We start from the raw sequence: 24,739 nt of genomic DNA, 5'->3' as shown, positions 1-24,739 counted from the left end.
CATTTCGGTGGTACCATAGAAGCACTTCATCGAGCATGTGGTAGGTGGCCAAATAAACTTTCTCATCTGCAGGTGTTTTTTGATGATAAAATAATTGATCACAATTCGTTAACCAAATCAAGGGGTCCTTAGACCCATCATATGTAGGAAAGTCTAGTTTTAAATACCTGGGAACCGTATTTGGTCCCTGAACGGCAGGCCCCATATGGGGATTGTGATGACGCATTGGTGGTGGTGGAGGAGGTGGTGGGTGGTATTGGTGGTGGTCGGCCGATGGAGAGTAGGCTGTCGGTGGTTGTGCTCATGTACCATTGTCATCCTGTAGCTGAAGGAGAGCTTGAATGGCAACATCCATGGATTTTATGGCCTCACGCAAGTCAGATGTTGTCTGACACACCTCTTCCAGGGATTGCGCCTGAAGGTCTGTCCTCTGGCGATTATCTTCAACTAATTGCCTCAAATCCTCAGGGGAAGAGGAATCCCCAAGGGTGGACCTGTCTGATACCAAGATGTTAGGTTCTTCCCGAGCCATGGATCGAGTCACCCTTCTTTCCTCTCTTCCCTCCATATTGGTTCTTGACGCTGGAAGAGGATTCTTGTTCCTTGAACGTGGAATGCTGGAGCTTTGAAGGAAGTTCGACCTGGATCTCAGAGGGAGAATCCGACCTAGACCACTGAGGGAGAATCTGACCTGTTTAATTCTAATTTCTCAATACTTGCTTTCCCTTCACCTTGACGTCCCCCTAAATAGGGTTGAGGACGAAATTACAAAATAGACCCATGGGTCAAGTGGTTCACGCCACATTACATCTAAACCAAACCAAACCAAACTAAACTAAACCAAACCAAATGAAATTACATTAAAAGTAAATTGACATAATTTAATTCCTATGCCTATGGATAACTCGTGATGTTATGGAGTTCAGAAAAAAATAGCTGTGAAGAAGATGAACGGACGTGAGGGATAACCAATTTTTGAAGGAAACTCGTACCTGGGACTCGATGGAGAGAGCACCCGATCTCAACTAACTAACATTCCAACTTCCATTTCATTCCATGCAGAAAATTACATCAATTACCCTTACGTCTATCTGCTACTCTTGATGCTATGGAGTCCATAACACATCCTCAAAATGAGATTACCAATCTGACAATATCTAAAGGTTCTCCATCAGCAAGATACACCTTCCCATGGTCTCCAACAACATCATTCTCCATGATCTCACGATGTGTAGTGGTGTGAAAAAAAAACTCTTGAATCTAACACCCAAGAGTCAATAGGGCTATCAACTGACAAGAGTAAAACATCAGTACCTCTTTAGTCACCGCATTTGCAACATCGCTTTCTTTTCATCCTTCTTTGGTACTCTGCAATTCTTCTTTATGTGACCAGACTTGCCACAATTCTAGCATTCCACATTCCTTCCAAATTTGGACTTGCTTCTACCATTCATTAACTTTCCTCTATCATTGCCCTTGTTGGAATTCCTCTCAAAGTTCTCGCCCTTAGTATCGACATTTAGAGCAGAATTAGATGTCGACGATTCTCCGGAGTCCTTTCTACAAACTTCCTCCACGAGAATAGTATCCCGAACATCATTAAATATCAATTTCCCGTGGCCTACAGAGTTGCTAACCGCAGCCCTCATAGGCTCCCAACAATTTGGTAGAGACGCTAAAGAATTAAAGCACAAACCTCATCATCAAATTTAATAAGAATGGAGGTTAATTGATTGACAATGTGCTAAACTCATTCAAATGCGATGCCACAGATGTATTTTCTATCATCTTTAAATTGAAGAGTTTTTTCATGAGATGTACCTTATTATTTGCAGAAGGTTTCTCATACATATCCGACAGAATCTTCATCATCCCTACCGTGGTTTTCTCCCACGTCACGTTGTGAGCTACGTTCTTCGATAGTGTTAACCAGACTACTTCGGACACCTCTCTATCGAAGAGATTCCACTCTTCATCTTTCATACTTTCTTGTTTCATATCCAGAAGTGGTGTGTGCAATTTCTTACTGTACATATAATCTTCGATTTGTATTCTCCAGAACGTAAAATCCATACCATCAAACTTGTTGATTCCAAGTGTCGATCCTTCTCCAGCAACCATTTCTCTCAATCACGAACCAAAGTGTTATGAACTCAATAGCGGGCCAAGTCATTCAGAAGCACTGTGGCTGAGTCATTTAAAATTAAGTTTTTATTTTTCTGCATTTTATTTCAGTTTAAGAGTAAATATGCCATAGAGGCATTATTGTGATTTTTAGCTTGAACCTGTGTTGACGCCAGCCATAGTTAGGAGGGAACTAGGAAGAGGAAGAGTCATGTGTGGGAAAGAGAGGTTGTGTCAACCTTATGTAAAGAGGAAAATGAAATTGAGGTTAAGCTTGAATATATCAAAAATTGGATTTGGAGTTCTCCTCAAGGAGCTCCAGCATTTGGAGTTCTCAATGAGCTCCTTCTTCTTCTTTCATTTTTCTTCCATTCTCTTACATTTTCTTCCATTTTTCTTTTCCATTTTACCGAGTCCAATCCGACCATAACAGTGTTGGATGCTGCACTGTTTCTGGGTTAACAACTGAATTGCAACACAGCCAACCACAACAGCCATTCTTCCTTTCTCTCTTTTCAATTTACCAAAGCTCAACTTATTCCAGCTGTGCTGATTTCATACATTGATTTCTGGATTAAGTTTCCAGCCAAACTCTAACAATAGAAGTGTTGTTCTTGTCCACTCACTCTGGATTCATCTCCCCAACATTGTGTTACAAGATCAATGACCAAGGGTTAACACAAAGCTCTGATCCCACTTGTTAGGAATTAGTCGCCCTAATTCTAAACTAACGAGAGCAATAATAATAAACACATAAGAAAAAAAATAAGCAAGGAAAAGACAACAAGATTTATACAGGTTCTCCTCAAGGAGAGACTACATTCTGACTTCCATCACTGCAATAATCCACTATGAAGATGAAATAGTTTACAAGAGAAATCACTCACACTTACTGGTGTTGTTTTTCTCTAACCTCTCTCAGTCGCAACTGATGCTCCTCAAATGATAAAACCCTAATGGTTGTGCTCCACATATAAAGAGGAAACTAGGGCAACCACGATATAAGAGTAAAATTCCCAAACTTCCCTTAATGAAATAGCAATTAATGTATCGTGGATGTAGCGCATTGATTAGGCTCCACAACTTAACATTGTGCATCCAAGGCTGGAGGATTAGACATTTCAATGAGAAGGATCTCTCTCCACATGTCAAAGAGTGTGAATTTTTCTTTCTTGTGTAGTTTTTATTTTCTTGATAGGTTCATCTAGAACCTTACTCAATCTAGATAGAAAGGCTTGCTAGAGCTAGAATCTAGCTAATCCTTTGGATAGATTGTGTTATAGTCATGTATTTGGGCATACATTTGGCTTGAAGGAGAGCCAAAATCTCTTTCTTGTAAAATTCCAAGCTAGTAGAGCTGACATTATTGGGATTTCCCAAGCATAGGTTCTTGGGCGATGAATACCAATAGGGGAACATCAATAAAAGACCATTTGATGTTATTTATGGTGTGTAAATTTTGGCTCAATACTTGCATCTTTTACTCAAATGCTTGCATACTTAAGTTCAATTTTTTTAAAACTCAATTCACCCTCCACTTGAGAAGCCACCAAGGCCAACATGAAGTTCAGCATAACCAGTCGACTACTTCACTAGGTCAATCAACTAGTTCATCTATTCAGCCACCTTCTTCTCCTATCCAGTCCATTGGATCATCTAGCCAGTCGCCTAGTTTGAGGATTCAGTCGACTTCTTTGCCTACGTAGTAAGCCATATTAGTTCCCATAGTTCCACTTCCTGCATTCAGACCCTCAATCCAAAAGATAGATCTTCCAGCCAAATTATAGGATTGAGTTATTCATAAAGATATTGAACCTGTTCATGAGCAAATCATCAAGTTTGTTGTGTTTGCAAATTTTGATCCACGGACCTTCTCAGAAGTTATTAAAGACGAAGGATGCAATGAACAAAGAGATTGTTGCCATAGAGAGAAATGCAACTTCGGAGTTGACATGTCTTCTTGTTCAGCAGAAAGCCATTGGTCTCGAGTGGTTGTACAAGATGGAGTACAAATCAAATGGCAGTGTTGACAAACTGAAGGAACGCTTAGTGGTGAAGGGCTATAGTCAGAAGCCTGGAATTGACTACTTTGAGGCATTTTCTCTTGTTGCTTGTCTTGATACCATTTGCATGATTTTAGCCCTGACTACCCAGAATAGATGGTTTATTCATCACATGGATGTCCAGTCAAGCTTTCTCAATGGCATTCTAGAGGATAAGGAATATGTAGATTTGCTTGATAGTAATGTCAAAGCTGGTCAAAATCATTTGGTTTAGAGAAGGAAGAGAGGTCTCTAAGGGTTGAAACATGCACCTAGGGCATGGTAAGATAACACATTTTTTTTTTTTTTAGAATGGTTTTATGAGATGTCCTGATGAGTACACAGTTAGGAATTAGATGCCCTAATTCCAAACTAACAATAAAAATAATAATAAACATAGAAGAAGGTAAAAAACAAGCATGAAAAAGCACAACAAGATTTATACAAGTTTGCCTCAAGGTGAGACTACGTCCTATCTTTTGCCGTTGTAGTAATCAACTATGAAATCATGCACTTACAGGTGTTTCTCTCAAACCTCTCGGGCTGCAACTCGAGATTCTCCTCGGATTATAGATGATAAAACCTTAATAGCGGTGCCCCTCAATCATAAAGAGAAAATTAGGGCAACCGCATTACATCCCCGTGATCCAACCCCCACGACAACCTAACCGCGTAGGTTGATCTGCGACCAACTCAACGTAGGGCATTAATTAGGTTCCACAACTTAACACAGACATTATATTTGAAGACAAAAACAAGTGGTAATATATTGTTTCTTTGTTTGTATGTGGGTGATTTAATTTTTATAGGAGATAGTCAAGTGTTGATTGAAAGATTCAAAGAGGTTATGTGACATGAGTTTGCTACGATAGATATGGGCCTCATGTTTTATTTTTGGAGATTTTATGTGAAACAATTAGAAAGAGGGGATTTTTGTTACAAAATAGAAGTATGCACATGACATCCTTGCTCGCTTTCATATGATCACATGTAACCTCATGTGCACACCTATGGAAGATAGATTGAAGTTAACAAAAGAAGGGATTGGTGCAGAAGTAAACTCCACATATTACAAATTGATAATAGGGAGTTTGTGCTACTTGGTAGACTCTAGACTCAACATAGTCAATAGAGTTGGGATGGTGAGTAGGTTCATGAAGAAGCCACGCCAATTACACTTACAAGTAGCTAAAAAGATACTTTGATATGTCAAAGGCACAATAGATTATGCAATTTTTTACTCGTCCTTAGAAGAATCTCAATTGGTGGAGCGTACTAATAGTGATTAGGTTGGTGACATAGGTGATAGAAGGAGTACTTTTGGTATGCATTCAAACTTGGCTCCAATTTTTTCTCGTGTCGTCTAAGAAGCAACATGTGGTTGCTTCTATTTTTTATTAGTGTGGTTGCACCAAATGCTAGGAGTACTTAAACACAAGCAAGTTAAACATGGTACTTTTGTTGTAGTAAATTTGGTTTTAATCTGTTAAACTTGTCCTAATAGGATTTTTTCAGTTAAGTCTATTGATTATTTGACACGAATGATGACCTATCATAATATAATCGAACTTACATATAATAATTCAGTAGTTAAATTAAATTAACCATTAGACATCTAGTGGTTAAAAACATTAGTTGACTAAAAGGATCTCATTAGTTAACTTAATTAACAAATAAAAAAACCAATCATAATAAAGGATAGTTTGGACTTTAAAATGTTATGATTGAAAAGAGAAGATAATAATAATGCTTAAGCGTATTACAACAATGAAAAAACACAACAGATTCCGTTTGTAGGGCCCGTAAATGGGAATAGAGAAGTACGGCTTAATTAGTTATACTTAAGAGTTCATTACCAACTCATCATTTTATTTGTGCACTTAGAAACTGAAAAAATATTAGCCTCTTTCATATTTGTTAATATCTTAACTAATACTCTGATGGCAAAGCTTTGTGCCTCATCTTCCTCTTCCCGTTTAGATTCTTTGTTAGCTGTAAGTACATGAATCTTTTTTAAACTTGCATGGTGCCATCACCACGACTCATCCAATAAGGTTCTAAATCTTTAACATGCTCCTAACAAAAACGGCAATTGTGTTCTTGCTCTAGTTGACCTCTCCTATTTAACTCCTTTTCATCTGTCTCTGTGCTGTTGTGTTTTTGCCTAGTTTGAACCTAGTGGGAACACCAGTATGGCAGCCATCGAGCTCTTGTGGATCCACCAATTATGATTGAAATAATTTTTTGTATTTTATTTTATTTTATTTTATTTTTACTTTATACAGGATGTTGAATTCAGTTTTGAAGATAAATTACTAAAATCTCCTTGTTTCTGGTCTCTCCCTTTCTCTCCCTTTTCTTCTTCTTCAGTTTTTCTCTATTTTTCTTCTTCTAAAATACTTTCCTAAATTATTCAAAATTATTCTCACGTCTTTCCAACCAATCAATAATCGCATACTTCAATTAAAACCCAGATGAGAAAGAGGCGTTTCAAGTTTTCTTTGTGAAGTTGCAGACAGTCTGAACCCTTCGCAGTTCTGGACATTGACGCTGAAACAACTTTGATATATAATCTCTGCATTGCAGAACACGATAAGAGAGTTGGTCCTCTTCTGCCAACAGAGGTTTCTTAGCATTGGTAATGGGTGCATGATGTAGGTGTTACTTGTATCATCTACAGACACTGTCGCTTAACTATGAGCGAGAAATAAGTTCTTTCAAACAGAAATATTAATTTGCTGCTAATTTGGTAGGTGTAATGATAACAGATCCTTCTTTTAGGTGTAGCTTACACATAAGAAATGAAATCCACAAAAATCTAATACAATAATAGCTAAACTATATCGGACTCCATCACTAACCTATCCTTCTGTGTTTCTTGTGCAATAAAAGGGAAGCCAAATGAACCTCAATTCTGCAGTAAGCATGAGTCTTCGGTTGCAAAATTACGCTTATGCTTCTAACTATTATAGGCTAAATAATGGACCACATTGCTTTCTGGAACTTCAAGCAAGTTGAATATTTTCATGCACAAAAGAAAAGCCAAAACACATGGAATGATCCAACGAGAGAAAATTATGAAGGTCAATACTCCATATTTCCTGCTTCAAGTTGAAAATCATTTTGTGAAAAATAGTTAGTCCTAAAATCAAGAAATCTTGCAAGAGAGAAATCAAATTGATTATTAGTTATGCTAAAGATCATGTTTTAAAATCAAGAAATTTTGCAAGAGATAAATCAAATTGATTATTAGTTATGCAAAAGATCATGTCCTAAAATCAAGAAATTTTGCAAGAGAGAAATCAAATTGAGTATTAGTTATGCAAATGATCATGCTCTGCAGAAAAATAAAATCCTATGAGATTTAAAGTTGCATGAACTGGATGTTACTATGAACAGAAAATCAACATAGACTCGCAGGATTTCACAATCCAAAATGAAGAAAGAGGAGAATTATCATAAACACCAATAACATTACATTGAGCGAGAGAGAGCGCTTACGCAATTGATCAACAGTGAAAGAGAATGGGGGAAGGAGCTTGCTACAGCAATGTATGCTGAGACTAGGACATAAATGGGCGATCTTGCTCCATAATCTCCAGGAATTGCAATCCAGGCCATGAAATTTACTGCATCCACCAAAATTTCTGCAGTTGCAGAAGGATTTTGAGAGGGGTGAAAATAAAGTTTACAGTTGAAAGGATTGGATAATAATAATCATATTTCAAATAATTGGTTCTTATAGCACATAGTCCAATCTGAATCACCAGATGCAACCAGCCCACCACCATCAGTGCTTATGGACTCTGCACATCCAAATGGTTCAAAAGGAACTCTCAATTTGCTTTTCCCATCACTACTTTGGTCATCCACATATTCAGGTGATCCAAACCCATTAACTACTTGTAGATCATTCTCTTCATTTAAAGTTGAGCTTCTTAGATCAGGACTAATATCAGGTTTTAATAGACCATAGTCCTCTGCTTCTGATTGCCAATGACAGCAGTCCAATTCATCCATCTCAAAAATCCTACTAACAAGTCCTTCCCTCCATGATATTCTCACATCCGATGCCTTACCAATATTTGTCCTTTGAAGATGAGTTCCATCAATTGAGTTAGAAGGTGTGGTGGGATAAGACAATTGAAAACTCGAATCAGACACTAAATTACTTGTCTCACATGTCACAAGCAAACTTTGAGTTGATGAGCTGACTGTTTGAAGAGCCTCCTCCATTGAACTCAACCCAATATCAAGATCAGAGTAATCACTAATCAAAGAGACCGAAGTATGCTTTTTCGAACTAGAGGCGGGCATACAAATAACATTTTGAGAGCCCCAAAGTTCACCTGAATTTGGAGAATCCTTGACAAGATTGTATCGATATCCCCTCGCATCTGATCTAGTCTTAAATTCTGATAAACAGCTATTGTTAGCAGCAGTCGTAGTGGAGGTGGTAGTTGAGGTCCTGTGAAGATTAAGATCACATTGTGATGCTTCTTGTATAAATATGGCAGACCCAACCAATCCTTTGTCTTGAGGTGATCCATAGCCCCTTATCCCTGTGTGTTCTTTTACAGGAGACAACACCCAACTGAAAGAAGTTTTGTTCGGACAACAAAGTGATTGACACCTAATATTTTCAATGCTACAACCATCCGGTATAAGTGAAATGGATGGAGATGTCTTGGTAGCCTTTGTGGCTGGTGCATTGGGACTCTCAGAACCTTTAAATTGCAGCAACCCATTTTCAACACTTCCTTCAATATTTTTGGCTTCTAGGACCGATGCTTTAGTACCCATTGGCTCTTCAAAATCAAGTCCTTTTGGTCCATTTCCTGCATTGCCCTTGTACACAGCAGCTCTGCTGAGGTTATTACCAGATGAAGGTGGAGTAACCTCTGAAACCAATGTTGTTGGTTTTTCTAACCCTTCAAATTCAAGTGATCTTTTCCCAACAGCAATCTTCGAGAATCCATCACAAGATGGAGGTGTGAAACAATCTTCTACAAGTACAGTGGTGCTCCCCAAACCACTCAACTTAGGTGAGTTGTATTTGAAATTGCAGTCTTTTTGAACCTTATTCGGTGATGAGATCCAGTTTATAGAAGCTTGGGCAGGGGAAGGACTCAAAGAAGCTCTATCAAATATGGCACCATTTGTAAACCCACGAACATCCTGAGCAACCCTGTCTTTGCATGAACCACTTTTCTGAACTTCATTTTGAACGGTCAATATCCCTCTAGGCCTGCATTTTCGTTTGTCAGAAATTCCAACTAGAACATGACCAGCGGCAAAGCAAGCAGGCGTTGAAGGCAATCCACCAACAACTCCATCAGGAATTTCTGGAGACACAGAAGCCTGAAGAGGTGGCGTGGTTGTTTCAGGTGTAGAAACAAAATAAGATCCACTTGACGGCACTTTATTTATAGGGGTATCAATTAGTCCAGAGCTTAAACTTGTTCCAGTGAAACCAGAGGTAGATGGGATTTTGTGTGTTGGGTTTTCATTATCTTCCAGAACTGGCAAAAAACTGAAGGAAGGAGCCTTACCCGCGTCAGTTCGTGCTAGAGGGGCGCGCTTAAACTTCCCCTGAGAAATGGAACCATCGCCATTTTTCCACTCAGACAGAGATGGATTAACCACGCGGAACCGGGAAGGCAGCTTAGGTGCAGGCCGATCACTCTTCTCCGCAGTCTGCATACCATTTCCAGGAGGGCAGCCTCCTTTATTTTCTGATAAAGTTTGCCTCTGGAAATTCCCATCGGAAGGAAGCTTGTGATCATTTTTCCGCTGGAGGCAAACTCGAGTCGTGGGTTTCTGTAAGTTCTTAGATCTGGGATTTCTGGGATTGTCAAAGTTGAAATTTTGGGAATTTTTCTTGGCGGTTCCAAGTCTGGGCTTAGAAGGGACTGGAGCAGATTTAGGGGTTCTAGGTAGGGGACTTTTCGAAGAAGAGTTGGAGAGAAGAAAGCGGAAGCAGCCTTTTGGAGCTTCCGCAGAGACGGACGTAGACGAAGCAGAAACATTAAGGTCTGTTAAGGGATTCCTGGGATTCGCATTGCCCTTGGGTTCAAATGGCAACGGCTGATTTCGCGCAGCTGAGGAGGAGTTTCTGCTGATCTTCGGTCTGTTCATTTTTCACTGCAACAGACAGATCTCTTCGAAGTTTGAACAATGAGAAGCATTTTGAAAGGAAAATCGGAGGGGCACGAAGTTTCTGCTTACCCTTCCAATATTTCAAATGGCTTGTGGGACCACAAAGTTTTTATTGGTTGACAGATTAACTTGGACCAAACCACTGGTTTTTCTGCTCTGTGCCTCATGGGTGTAGATTGGAGGCCCACATGAAGTTAGGGACTCCGCAGGTGGGCTATCGTAACCCTCAGATGTTGAAGAATTCTCACATCAAATAAACGATTTGCTCTCACAAGGACTTATGATAATAAGTCACTCTCCCCATGCCGGAATAGCACTATAAAAAAAAAAAACTGAAATATTTTATACTAAGATAGATTTATTAGGATTAAACATTTCCTCAAGAGAAATAATTCTCAAAAATCATATTCTTGAAAAAAAATTCTTCATTTCCAAATGATATTGAAGATATAAAACAATTTCAAAGGTTTTTAGGTTGTCTTACATATGCTGAACAATTTATACAAAATTTAGCAGAAATTCAAAAGCCTTTTCAACAGAAGTTAAAAAAGACTGCTAAATGGGAATGGACTCCCGAAGACAGTACAAGAGTAATTTGGATCAAACATATGTTAACAGAATTTCCCACATTAATATTACCAAAACCAAATGTGTTTCTTAGTTTAGAAAAGATGCTTCATATCACACTTGGGCAGTGGTAAATATACTTTTGGAACATTTAAAGCAACTGAAATAAATTATCATTCTTATGAGAAGGAAATTTTGGCTATAAAAAATGGTATCAAGAAATTCTTTATATATCTTTCACCTAAGGAATTTCTAGTGCATACCGATTGTAAAAGCTTTGTAGGTTTTATAAAACGTAACCTCAAAGATTCACTTTGCCGAGGAAGATTACTCCAAAGGCAATAATGGTTTTTTCAATTTTCTTTTATTATTGAACATATTAAAGGAGAAAAAAATTATTTACTTGATACTTTGACTCGAGAATTTTCTTGTGTTATAGAAAGAAAAGATGGCAACTTATCCACTCAACGATTGCCTACATGATTTAGTAGTGGCAATTACTACATTGATGGTACCTACAATCCTTATTAGACAATCTTCTAGTTCTTTCGAAAAGAGGAGATATTGATGAGAACTGTACCCGATATGGGTTTAATGTTGAAGAAATAGCTCTCAAAGTTAAGTAATTAACTCAAGAGCTACAAGAACTACATATATGGCATGAATCACCAAGTTCTTTCAGGACTTCTATCGTGTTGGAAGATAAGCACAAACCCATACGACCAAGGAAGGCCCATAAGATGGCCCCAAGCCCATAATATGACCCACAATGATTACCATGAGCTGGCATCCGTATCACATCAGTTGGAAGATCAATAAGGACTCACAAAAGTATCTATATCTTAGGTTCACGACCAAGAAGAATTTTAGTTTGAGTTATGTTTGTCTTTTATCTATATTGAGTTATTTAATTATGTTAGGACTTATCTTTAAGTGTTAGAGTTTGGTTGTAATTAGGACAAAGGTAGTTTTATTGTAATTGGACTCTACTACCTTCCTCTATTATAAATAGAGGTTCATGTACTCTGATTACAACAAGTTATTGATGTCAATGAATTATTTCACTTTTACATAAATTCAACATGGTATCAGAACAGGTTCTGTCACAGAGGTAATGTGATCCTTTTCTCTAAACCCTAAACCCTAAGTCTAGGTTGGTATTTATTTTTTTTAGTCCCTATACCTGTAATTTTCTTTGCATTTTTTACCTCTATCCGTAGTTTTTTATATTTCAAATTATATATTGACGGAAATATATTTGAGTCTAATTTCCATAGAAAACCTATTTGTTCCAATCGGAGTTATATATAGAGAGATATAGATATTTGAATGAGCAAAGGTCAGATTGGAAAAAAGGTTTGAGGAGCAGCAGCAATCTTCAGATTCTGAGGTATTTTTTGCTATAAAGAACTAGACTTTATATGGAAAAATATTAATCAAAATAAATATATATAAGTATATTCTTTTACCTATTCAACCAATTTTTCATCTGAGTTATCTACAAATAGAAATCAATATATGAAGCAGCAAAGGTCAGATTGAAAAAAAGGTTCGAGAATCAGCAACAATCTTCAGATTCCGAGGTATTTTTTGCTAACAAGAACTATAATTTATATGGATAAATATATATAAAAAAATGTCTACAATTACATTCTTTTACCGATTCAAGCAATTTTTTATCTGAGTTATCTTTAAAGTGAAATCGATATTTGAAGTAGCAAAGGTCAGATTGCAAAAGAGGTTTGAGCTGCAATAGAAAGCCTCAACTTCCGGGGTATTTTATGCTATCAAGAAAGAGACTTTATATGGAGAATTATATAACAAAATAAATATACATAAGTCTATTTTCTTACCTATTCAACCAATTCTCGGTAGGATTTTTTTCCAAGGAGATATTATTCTTGGAAGAGTCGATGGTCATTCTGGAAAAAAAAGGAGAAACAATACTTAGTTCGGCCAGATGACAGAAAATGAAATATATCAGATTATTTATCTTCTGAAAATTATATTTTATGAATTTAGTAATACTTGGATGAAAGATAGTCTAATTTCAACAGGAAAATATTTCATGTCAATCTGATCTTTATTGAAAGATATATTCGAATTGGAAGAATCAAAGGTCATGCTGGTATTCTGTTACATTGACAAAACCGAATTTATGCCAATTGTTTTGCGTCACTTTTTGAGTTGATATATCAGGAAAATATCTCATTTCTCCCTGGTTTGAGGGCTTATTTATACATCTCTATTATTTGGGCCTATTTCTACATCTATGATATTTTGTTCAAGTTGGGTTCACTGCCATTACCTCCTAGCTTGAGGGAGAGAAGTAGAAGAAGTACAAGAAATAGATATTTTGTTCTTTATGTTGATGATAATTTTATGTGACAAAAATATTCAAGAAAGGGTGAGCACAAAAGATGAAGCTTGTGCATCAATGAAGAAATTTTTATATCGGATTATTTCATGGGTTCTTCTACAAGGTTTATTATTTTGGTTCATGTTATATGTGTTGGAAGATGGTCGTGTTATATTCAGCTGCAGCTATTATGTCTCTTTGGGGACATTATTATTGAAGAAGAGGTCGCCTCATGTCATCATTTATTTTACCCCATCAAAAAGATCAAAATTATTTTAGTTTGGGAGTCCATGACGGAGGAACTTCATCCCCGTCAAAAAGATCAAAATTATTTGTGGTTGGAAGTCCATGACGAAGGAACTTATTATTACATCTACATTATCCCCCCTCCCCCCCTACCTGTATTGACTTTTATAACTCCTACCACTTGAGAGTCGTTGTCCTGTGGAGGAACATGGTGGTGGACACTTCAGAGCAATGCTGATAGACACACTACCGATAGAAGACGGAGTGTGCCCTACATCCAACATTAGGACTGGAGTATGAAGCAATGGCTTACCGGCTAGGAGTGATTTTTACTCTCACTTATGCCACAGGGCCTCATAGAAGGACGAAACAACGTGAGGGGGAATGTTGGAAGATGAAGGCATATTGGAAGATGTGCCATTTTATATAAAAATATTCTATACATCATTTGCAGCAAGTTGGGAGTTCATGTTGTTCTCTCACCCCCCAGCTTGAGGGGGAGTGTTGGAAGATAAGCACAAGCCCACACGACCAAGGAAGGCCCACAAGATGGGCCCAAGCTCATAAGAAGTAGGACCCACAATGATTACCATGAGCTGACATCCTTATCACATCGGTTGGAAGATCAAGAAGGACTTGTAAAAGTATCTCAGGGTCATGACCAAGAAGAGTTTTAGTTTGAGTTATGTTTGTCTTTTATCTATATTGAGTTATTTAATTATGTTAGGACTTATCTTTAAGTGTTAGAGTTTGGGTGTAATTGGGACAAGGGTAGTTTTATTGTAATTGGACTCTACTACCTTCCTCTATTATAAATAGAGGTTCATGTACTCTGATTACAACAAGTTATTGATGTCAATGAATTATTTCACTTTTACATAAATTCAACATACCGAATCTCTATCAAGAGAAAAAAAGCCATAATGACTAATTTACTTAGCAGATGGATGATTGTATTACTCTACTGAGTAAAGGTTGACCAGAGATTTCTATCGGCCATGCTAGGTAGGAAAAAGAAATTACAACTCAGTCTTCCCGTAAGACAGAGGAATTAGGGACTTCTACCTACCAGTCTCGGGCTGGAAAGGAAACGGTTAAAATGGATCCTCCTCAAGAGGAAACAAAAGTGCTTACAAAGGACAAATCTTTCCAAGCACGCTTGGTTATCCCATCTGAGTTCACTTGGTTGAAAAGCCTGAGTAAACCAGAAGATAGTGAGCAAAGTGAGTTTGATTTTTTCTAGAAAATAAGGCCGCTTAAACTCATTGATATCATCTCCGAAGAACTATCACTAAGGCCTAAAACACTTGTTTGTGCTAGTTCTAAAGAGACTATAGATCATCAATCTCAATTCCAAGTTTGGAATGAAAAAATTGGTGTAGGGATTCACACTCCCTTTATGACTACTGATTCTAATGGATTCTAGAATAGGACAGTCATATACACAAAAATTTATCCAAAGTATATTCGGATGTTATTTGACTATGGATTCATCGTTCAATTTCTCCTTCAAGTGAACGATTGGACACCGTTGGAGTTACTACCCAAAGAAATTTAGCTCAATGGTAAAATTCGTTTCGATAATTGTTGAAGTAACTGGGCCAAATAAGTTCTTACCAAGCATTTTGGTAATTACTATTGAGACCCTTAAAGGATGGTGAACTACCCAAGTTCAACCCAAAAATCAAGCCAAAGATGAAGGATTGCCCTAAATCAAAATGGTGTTATGTTAAACACCTAGCCAATACTACCCAAAAGACCGGTGTGGTAGGAGCGGAAGACATAGATACTTAACCCCAGGACCATAACAACACACCCCGCCCGCCCGAGCCGCGACCACGACGAAAATAACACAGTAACGAGAGTCAGGTCAGGATCCCATAATCCCTTACGGCCCAACACCAGGGGCGTGTGGTCCTCCTACGCACGCGGGGACTCGAACACGGGACATAGCGCCTGCTCTGATACCAAATGTTAAGCACCTAGCCAATACTACCCAAAAGATCGGCCTGGTAGGAGCGGAAGACATAGGTATTTAACCCCAGGACCATAACATGTTATCGTCAAGCTATTGGCATTAGGATTATTGTTCAGCATCTTTAGAAACTGATCCTTAAGAAGAAAGCTTACATCTACAAGGCGTCCATCCCATTGACGATCGTATCTAAAAGTTTCATGGCATAAGGATTCTGCATACAATTTCTCCTTGAAACTTTTAGATACGATCGTCAATGGGACGAACGTCTTGTAGACATAAGGTTTCTTTAATAGGATCAGTTTCTGAAGATACTAATAATGATCATAATGCCGATAACTCAACGATAACACCATTTTGATTCAGGGCAATCCTTCATCTTTGGCTTGATTTTCGGGTTGAACTGGGGTAGTACGCCATCTTTTTCAAGGGTCTCAATAGTAATTACCGAAATGCTCGATAAGAACTTATCTGGCCTAGTTACTTCAACAATTGTCAAAACGACTTTTAGTTAGATCATCTTCCACTTCACCACTGAGCTAAATGCCTTGCAAGCTTCAGTAATTTCTTTGGGTAGTAACTCCAATGGTGTCCAATCGTTCACTTGAAAGAGAATTTGACTGTTGAATCCATAGTCGAATAACATCCGAATATACTTTGGATCAGTTTCTGGGTATATGATTGTACTGGTCCAGAGTCCACTGGAATTAGTAGTCATAAAGAGTGTGAATCCCTAAACCAATATTTTCATTACAAACTTGGAATTGAGATTGATGATCTATAGTCTCTTTAGAACTAGCACAAACAGGTGTTAGGCCTTAGTGACAGTTCTTTAGAGATGATATCAGTGAGTTTAAGCGACCTTATTTTTCGAAGAAAATCAAACTCACTTTTCTCACTATGTTCTAGTTTACTCAGGCTTTCAATCGAGTGAATTCAGATGGGGTAACCAAATGTACATTGAAAGATTTTTCCTTCGCAAGCACTTCCATTTTCTCTTGAGGAGGATCCGTTTTAACGGCTTCCTTTCTAGCTCGAGACTGGTAGGTAGAAGTCCCTAATTCCTCTGTCTTGCGGGAAGACTGAGTTGTTATTTCCTTCTCATGCCTAGCATGACTCGTAGAATTCCCGGGTCGACCTTGACTCAATAGAGTAATACAATCATTTGTTTGCTTAGTGAAAACAGTCGTTATGTCTTCCTTTTCTCGCAATGGAGATCCAGTAGAAGTCCCGGAAGAACTTGGCGATTCATGTTGTATATGTAGTTCTTGTAATTCTTGAGTTAATTACTTAACTTTGAGAGCTATTTTTTCAGCATTATACCCATATCAAGCACAGTTCTCATCAATATCTCCTCTTTCGAAAAGAACTAGGAGATTGTCAAATAAGGATTGTAGGGTGGAGAGTAATGCCGTCAGTGTAGTAATTGCCACCACTAAATCACATAGGTAATCATTGAGTGGACTAGTTGCCTTATTTTCTGTCTATAAGACAAGAAAATTCTCATGTCAAAGTATCAAGTAAAATATTCTTCTCCTTTAATATGTTCAACAATAAAAGAGAATTGAAAAAAACATTGTTTCCACTAGAGTAATCTCCCTCAATAAAGTGAATCTTTGAGGTTTTGTTTCATAAAACCTACAAATTTTTTACAATCAGTACACAATAGAAATCCCTTAGGTGAAAGATATATAAATAATTTCTTAATACCATTTTTTACAGCCAAGATTTCTTTCTCGTAAGAATGATAATTTATTTCAGCTGCTTAAATGTTCCAGAAGTATATTTGCATATTTTTTCTAAATCATTGTCTCTGCATTTTAATACAGCTGCCCAAGTGTGATCTGAAGCATCTATTTCTAAAATGAGAAACACATTTAGATCTAGTAATGTTAATGTGGGAAGTTTTGTTAACATATGTTTGATCCAAATTACTCTTGTACTGTCTTCGGGAGTCCATTCTCATCTAAAAGTCTGTTTTTAACTTCTGTTGAAACGGATTTCGAATTTCTGCTAAATTTTGTATAAAATTTTCAGCATATGTAAGATAACCTAAAAACCTTTGAAGTTGTTTTATATCTTCAATATCATTTGGAAATGAAGAAATGTTTTCCAGAAAATGATTTTGGAGAATTATTTCTCCTGAGGAAATGTTTAATCCTAAGAAATCTATCTTAGTACAATACATTTCAGTTTTCATTTTGTTGAGTGCTATTCCAGCATTTTTTAAAGCTTCTAAAACTTGTATTCATTATTTTGTATGTTGTTCTCTTGTTTCTGAAAAAATTAAGATGTCGTCAACATATAGTATACAAAATTTAAAGAATGGTTTCAGGATATCATCCATTCTTCTTTAGAATAAATTAGGAGTTTGTTTTATCCCCAAGGGCATTACAAGCCATTCATAATGTCCAGACGGACAACTGAATCCAGTAAGAGGAATGACATGTTCTATACGACAAATTTGCCAAAATCTTGATTTGCAATAAAATTTGGAAAAGCATTGTTTTACTCTAATGGATGTTATTAACCGTTCCTTGTTAGAGAGATAGTAGTTATCCATCTTCTTGGCTTCATTAACCTTTTTATAGTTAATGATGATTCTGGCTTTTTCGTGTTTTATCTCTGCATTATTTCAAACTAGAAATGTAGGAGAGGTATGCGGAGAGTGACTTGTTCTTATAAGTTCTTGTGAGAGGAAATCGTTTATTTGATGTGAGAATTCTTCAACATCTGAGGGCGTATAGACCATTGGTTTTACTTGAATTAACTTATCAAAATCAATAAGCTCAAGATCTGCAAATGGTTTTTGTTTGGACCACCATTCTAAAGGTTTTTCAGAGCAAGTAGATTCAAGAAGTTTGAACTTCTTTTTCGGTAGTTTTGGTAACGAGGAGGGGTTCTAAGGGTGGAACCTCGCCACGTTTGTCGCGCTTTTGGAAATGTTGATGGAGAGTGTGAGCGTTTCTTGAAATTTCATAAACTTAGGATGGCTTAATTGCATAGGCAAACACAATATCTCCATTAATTTCTTGTCTAGTATGACATTTTAGATGATAATAGTCAGGTGTTTGTTCTACAAGGGTGTGAAACGTTAACTAAGTATTTTCGAGGACTAACTTTGGTCCTGTATTAATTGTAGTTCATAGACTGAGTAATGAAGGACTCAAAAATCTTTCGCTTCCAATGCAAAGGTGAATTTTTCTTGCTTCATGTGGGAGTGTTAGAATTTTCACCTCAACTGATTGTCAGTCGTGGTAGTTATGGGAGTGGCTTCCACAGATTGTCTGGAAGTAGTGTGTTCCGGGCTAGACAATATATAATTCCGACATCCACAAGAGCATGAATATGGAATTTGTTATACCCTGGTAGTTTGAAAACGACTGTGATATACGAATTTCCTAAAGAAACAAGTCAAATCCCATACATTTGGAACAAAATGTATTGGAAAACACAATTTATGAGTAAAAAAGGACTTAACAATCCTTCGAGTAATACTATACTCAAAACAAGACAAACTCAGGTATGTCCAATTCTAGGCTATCCACATGGATGGCATCGTGAAGAAAATCCGATATTAAATAATATTGTCGATTTAGTTGGAGATATACACCATAGCTTTTACTTGAAAAGCTATAGTGAAAAATAATCTCCAGAATATGTCAGTTTCTTATGCTAAGGATTAGAAATCGAAATAAAAACTATAATAGAAATTCTTCAAGAAGAATTAATAACTCATCTCAAAGAATTAAAAGAGAATTTTACCAAACCTATGGTAAACACTCTAAATGATCAACAAATATATGTAGAAAGACAATTTAAAAATTCTTAGGTTCTTGAACCCATCTGAAAATTAAAAGCAAAGGTTTTCAAAATAAAACCAACGAAAGAAAAATTCAAGCTATTATAATAAAAATAGAATAAACTAAAAAACTTCAAAATGTAGATAGGTCTCAATTATTGACCGAAATCGAAAAGATAACAAATAAAGTTGAACTTAGGGATCTAGTAAAACATTATACTACCCCGTTGATCACTATTCATCATTTGGAATGACTACTAATAGTCTTATTCCAAAAATTAGAAGAGACTGTGTCTTGTCTACAATTCCTAAGATGACTAGACCAATAGGAATTGAATGTATCTCTCTAGAGAATAGTATTCATGTTTATCATGAAGCTAGTGGAGAATATGAAGAACATCCTAATCTAATGCAGGATGGACAAAAATGGACAATTAGTATCTCTAGGATAACTGAAGTCTATAATAGAGATTAGATTGAATTCCAAAAGAAATCTTTTGTCTTTCAAAAAGAACTATCAGTAGAAATCCAAGATACTGATTCAGGTACCTTTTGGTATAGATTATTATAGGAATTCAATTTAGCGAAGCTAAAAAGATTAAAATATGTTCATTATGGATTAGTACGCAGAGGGTTACACCCCTTAAATATGAATCCATCAAAATGTACCTTTTATCGCAACTATTGTCGATAATTCGGTAAAATACAATTTTGAAAAAAAATCTCTTAGGAGGAGTAAGAGAAAATTTAGGATTAGGTCCAGTATCTTTCATGACCTGGCCCAATCTCCAAATAGACCTTGATGACAAATATATCCAAGATACTTTGTCATAAAAAATCTATATCGATAACTGGTAAAAAAAATGGAATTCAACCAAGAAGAAGAGTTATGCATATACTTGTATGCGTAATAGCAAGAGGTCAACATTGAAAAAGTTCCAATTAAAGATTCCAAGAAAATCACAAAATTATCCAAAAATATTGGATATTTAGAAAGCATAACGGTCGAAGAACTTGACCTAGAGAATTAACTTGGCCAACATAATGGATAGTCCAACCAATGGCACCAAGACACTTACCTCTATCCCAAAAAATAATAAAGGAGATAGAAGAACAACTGGTCATTACCAACACCAGAAACAACTTTTCCCTCCAAATATGCCTATCTAGAAGAAGGTGTTTGTTAAGGTCCCTAGCCATGGATCGAGTCGTTCGGCGATCTCCTATTGGTTCTAGATTGGAATTCATCCTTGAGTGAGGTTTGGGATTTTTAGAATGCCCTATGGTTGAGAAGACTCAAGCTTTTCAAGGAAGCTTGCACCTTGGACCTCCTTGGAAGAGAGAGTATCTGATATCTGATTTAAGACTAATGATCAAGCTTAATTCCATTCAAGCATTCGTCCCCCTTATAAGAGAGGACTAGGGTTTGAGTACAAAGCAAAGGCCAATAACAAGGCCCATGAAAAGAAAGGAAATTACATATAAACCAACAAAGTACTTAAATCAGAAAATTACATGATTTACCCATGACGTCTACTAATCACTCGACCTGATATAGAGTCCATAAAATCACCCCCTTCCTGGAGAAAGAGCTTGTCCTCAAGCTCAAAGTTGGGATAGACAGCACGGAAGGCTTCTAACAGTTCCCATGATGCTTCAGCAGGGTCGGTCTTCGCCCACTGGACTAAAATCTCCCATGAATCGTGTACACGGCGAGCCTGCAAAACAAAAAACTAGAGTTGGCAACACACGACCATCCTCCAATGGTGGCAAGGGTGTATGTAACAGAGGTGAGTCTCCCTTGAATGGCTTCAAAAAGGAGACATAGAAAACATTATGAATCTTAGCATCTGGGGGAAGTTGCAGCCTATAAGCAACACTGCCAACACGATCCGCAATCTGAAATGGACTATAGAATTTTGGGGAAAGTTTATGTTATGGTCCCGGATCTGACACAAGGATTCGTTGGGAGGATCTTGGATCTGCCACGGGTTACGGGTCTGCCATGCATTACTGTAGGGATAGTAGGAAGACATGGGGAAGACGAAGATGAATGGAGGATGAGAGAATACGTGGGTGTTTTAGGAAAACCCTAACCTCGAGATCAAGAAAAAGCCTGTTTACGCTAGATTTAACCTAATTCTCAAAGCTTGTCTTTCTCATTACTCATACCCTTTAAATAGGGTTCACCCTGTTAGGGTTTCAGATAAAATATTATAAAAATAGCCTATAAATAAAATATTCCAAAAATACCCTTGTGGCCTAAAACTGAAATAAATAAAGTAAATTAAATAAAAAAACTAAAATAATAATGTTATTATGTGCATAAAATTACACCCCCCCAGAAGAATGAGCTTGTCCTTAAGCTCGGAAGTAGTGTCTGTATGCTGACGCCTTGTGCCTGAGAGAATCCCTTGCTGCCATAAGCATTTCTGTCCCCTTCTAGTGCAAGAGGGAACCTTGGTCAGAGGAATGCACCAAGTGCTTGAGCTGAAAATAAACTCAGTATTCCAATACCAGAACCAACATCCAGAACTGTGGCATGGCTCATGAGAGAAGGACTATTCAGAATAGCTGCCTTATAAAAATCTGTCCTCACCTTGTCACTGATCAACTCGCTGCGAATTCCAAAAGAACAGTACACACCAAAATAATTCCCGTGTACATTTTGGATTGCTCTGGCAACAACATTTGCAAAAGAAACCATCAGACTTTGTTTTAAAAATTTGACAACAATGGAGTGTTGAAGTGCAGCACTGCTCTCCTTTCCCAAGAAGGACATCTCTGAGTCAAATTTCACATTTGTTGCTGCTTTAAGTCCACTAAAATTCCTCAAATAGTTGGTTGAGCAGCACCTCATTTCTGCAATCGCCACTGAGGCACTTCGAATAGTAGACTGATAGATGCCATATTCTGACATGAGAACTAGGTTAATTATAATAGAATAACCCTTATAATTGTGTAATAGGTGGTTATTTATCGATTTTCAAATGAAAGGTGCATTTATTGAATTTGGAATTAATCACTGTCTATATTGCATATTTTTCTCTCTTGAATTATATTTCATTGCTTTTAGGGTTTATTTCTTCCTGAAATGCTTTTTATGGATTCAATTATGGAATTTCAGGAGAATTTTGGTGGAGAAGGAGATTTTTACCAAAATGCCATTAGTGAAAGGGAGGTGAGTTTTTAGGGCAAATCGTATTGAAAAGCGGGGGACCGTCGACCGAAACAGGGGAGGCCGCCGACCGAAAGAAGGGAGACCTGAGAGGATTTCCAGCCGTCGTTCGTCGTGCCACCGTCGTCCACCGCCGTTCGGCAACCGAGAACAGACCCGAGGAGAGCTCGAGAGAGTCTCTGTCGCGGTGAGTTTGACACTGCCAGTTTCTGCTCACCAGGCCGAGAGGTGACCCAAGAGGGCTCCTCCGGTGCCTATTTCGCATTCCGACCATCCTCTGGCGTCGATTACCCTTTTTTGACCATTTCGAGAGCTATTTCGACTCCGACCGAGACTTGAGAGAGCCGGTTAGAGAACTTCAGCTCTGTTCCGTTCTTCGCCGGTCGTCACCTCCGTCCGTGGGTTTCTATCCTTCTTCGCCGGTGTTGTCTCTACCTCCGGCCACTCGCTCTTGCTACCCGAAGCCATCAATTTTGGGAAATTGCAGCACCCGTGAGAACGAGTCTGCTGCCCGAGCGAGAGGAAGGAGAAGGGGTGTAATCCGTCATTTTGGAATTTAATTTTCCTATAGTTTGAACTTAAGGTTTTGAATGTTTAATAAATTTGATTTGAGAATTAATGTTTATCGAATATTTGTTTTCCAGATATTTGATTAAATTAGATAGTTAGGGTAGGATTGTAATCTAGGTTGGATTTTGGTATTTTAATCCGATTTCTGTCTTTCACTCTATGCGCCCGAGAGGGGATAGACGCAAGGATTGAGAAATTGGATTTGTGGTTACGTGGCGCTCGAGAGAGGCACAAATCACGATAAAATCCAGAGTTGATAATTTTAGCATCATCATAATAGGATATTGATTCTCTACATTCTATTGTAATCCGATCTCTATCATTAACTCTAGGTGCCCGAGAGGGGCTAGACGCAAGGATTGAGAATCCGGATTCGTGGTTACGTGGCACTCGAGAGAGGTAAGTATCACGGTAAAATCCAGAGTTGACGTTTCCTGTTGTGCAAGTAGTTAATCAGATTATTGCTTGATAATTTAGGATATAATTAGTGTTTAGTTCAGATTAATTCATCATATTTGGTTAGGCTAGTTGACTGAAGAATACACAAAATTCAGTCCTCCCTGTGGATATGACCCTCGCTTCCTGCTAGATTACATGAACGATTCGTACGCTTGTGAGGTATAAAAGCCGATGTAATTAAATTTCACATCAAGTTTTTGGTGCCATTGCCGGGGAGGCACGTATTAAGTATATTTCTTTGTTCTCCATGGTCTTAGGTTAGATTTATTTTTATTTTATTTTATTTTATTTTTTTCTTTCATAATTTTATCTTGGTGATTTTGTAGGGAGTTATTTTTATTTCTTCTAGTTCGTTCGTATTTTCAGTAGTGAGTTTGTTAGCTTAATTTGATAGTTAGTTTTGTTTTTTTTTGTGTTTTTATGCACGGGCGCCGCTCCCTAGGTGAACCATTAGCTCCCTTTGTTGAAGAGGTAGAACATATTTGTAGGAAAACACCTGAAGTCAAGTTAGGATCTACCATGGCCAATCAGGGTGAACCATTACAGTTACCTGCAGCAGGTGACCGTAGAGCCCTAAGGGATTATTCTATCCCATCCCACTTCACATCACCTTCTTGCATTATATTGCCACCGACTACTGCCACCAATTATGAGTTGAAACCGGGTGTGATCCAACTTCTCCCTACACTATATGGGTTGGAGAAGGGTGACCCTTATTACCACATCAAGGAATTCTTAGATATCTGTGCGAATTTCAAATTCCAGAATTTCTCAAATGACTCTATCCGGTTAAGACTTTTTCCATTTTCACTTAAGGATAAGGCCAAGTCTTGGCTTAATTCCTTGGAGGTGGGCAACATTACTTCATGAGACACATTAGTCACAAATTTTTTGTCCAAGTACTTTCCCATTTCGAGAACTACAGCTCTCAGGAGAGAAATCTCCAACTTTATGCAGCAGGAGGGTGAACACTTTTATGAGGCTTGGGAGAAATGGAAGGATTTGATCCGTAGGTGTCCGCATCATGGGTTTGAGAAATGGCATTTAGTGTAATACTTTTATCAAGGTCTTACACCCCAGGTTAGATCCATGGTAGATGCAACGAGTGGTGGGAGTTTGATGGGTAAGAGTGCTAGTGAGGCGTGGGACTTCTTTTAAACGTTGAGTGATCAATCTCAGCAATGGGGTTCATCATTTAATGTTGTTAGGAGATCCCACGAAGCCAAAAGAGGGGGTCTCTACGATGTTAGTGAAACAC

At 37.7% G+C, this 24,739-nt stretch overlaps 2 protein-coding genes and 1 non-coding gene across 3 annotated transcripts; 1 reads left to right on the top strand and 2 right to left on the bottom strand.

The window, feature by feature from the left end:
• The first annotated feature begins 4,026 nt into the window (after positions 1-4,026).
• Positions 4,027-4,401, top strand: LOC137946178 (uncharacterized mitochondrial protein AtMg00820-like). Its single transcript, XM_068792393.1, has one exon. It carries the CDS (start codon positions 4,027-4,029, stop codon positions 4,399-4,401), a length of 375 nt encoding a protein of 124 aa, XP_068648494.1.
• Positions 4,402-6,932: 2,531 nt separating this feature from the next.
• On the bottom strand, positions 6,933-10,335 carry LOC137959115 (uncharacterized). The gene is made up of 2 exons (XM_068806425.1): positions 7,668-10,335; positions 6,933-7,267 (listed from the first exon to the last, which is right to left on the bottom strand). Exon 1 carries the CDS (start codon positions 10,302-10,304, stop codon positions 7,884-7,886), a length of 2,421 nt encoding a protein of 806 aa, XP_068662526.1. The 5' UTR covers positions 10,305-10,335; the 3' UTR covers positions 6,933-7,267; positions 7,668-7,883.
• A 14,070-nt stretch (positions 10,336-24,405) lies between these two features.
• LOC137965248 (small nucleolar RNA R71) lies at positions 24,406-24,512 on the bottom strand. Its single transcript, XR_011116038.1, has one exon. It is a non-coding gene; the product is annotated as a small nucleolar RNA R71 (small nucleolar RNA).
• Between the last annotated feature and the right edge of the window lie 227 nt (positions 24,513-24,739).

Source organism: Aristolochia californica, unplaced genomic scaffold (genome assembly GCF_029961685.1).
Source record: "Aristolochia californica isolate CCGP_79_NKW_82.1479 unplaced genomic scaffold, dmAriCali1.0.hap1 SCAF_1, whole genome shotgun sequence".
Lineage (NCBI taxonomy): Eukaryota > Viridiplantae > Streptophyta > Magnoliopsida > Piperales > Aristolochiaceae > Aristolochia > Aristolochia californica.
The sequence above is the reverse complement of the archived record's forward strand: the minus strand, read 5'-3'. Positions and strand labels throughout refer to the sequence as shown.

Bases quoted from the DNA above. Each gene is read 5' to 3' on its own strand.
- LOC137946178 (XM_068792393.1), top strand. From the start codon at position 4,027: ATGAACAAAGAGATTGTTGCCATAGAGAGAAATGCAACTTCGGAGTTG.
- LOC137959115 (XM_068806425.1), bottom strand. From the start codon at position 10,304: ATGAACAGACCGAAGATCAGCAGAAACTCCTCCTCAGCTGCGCGAAAT.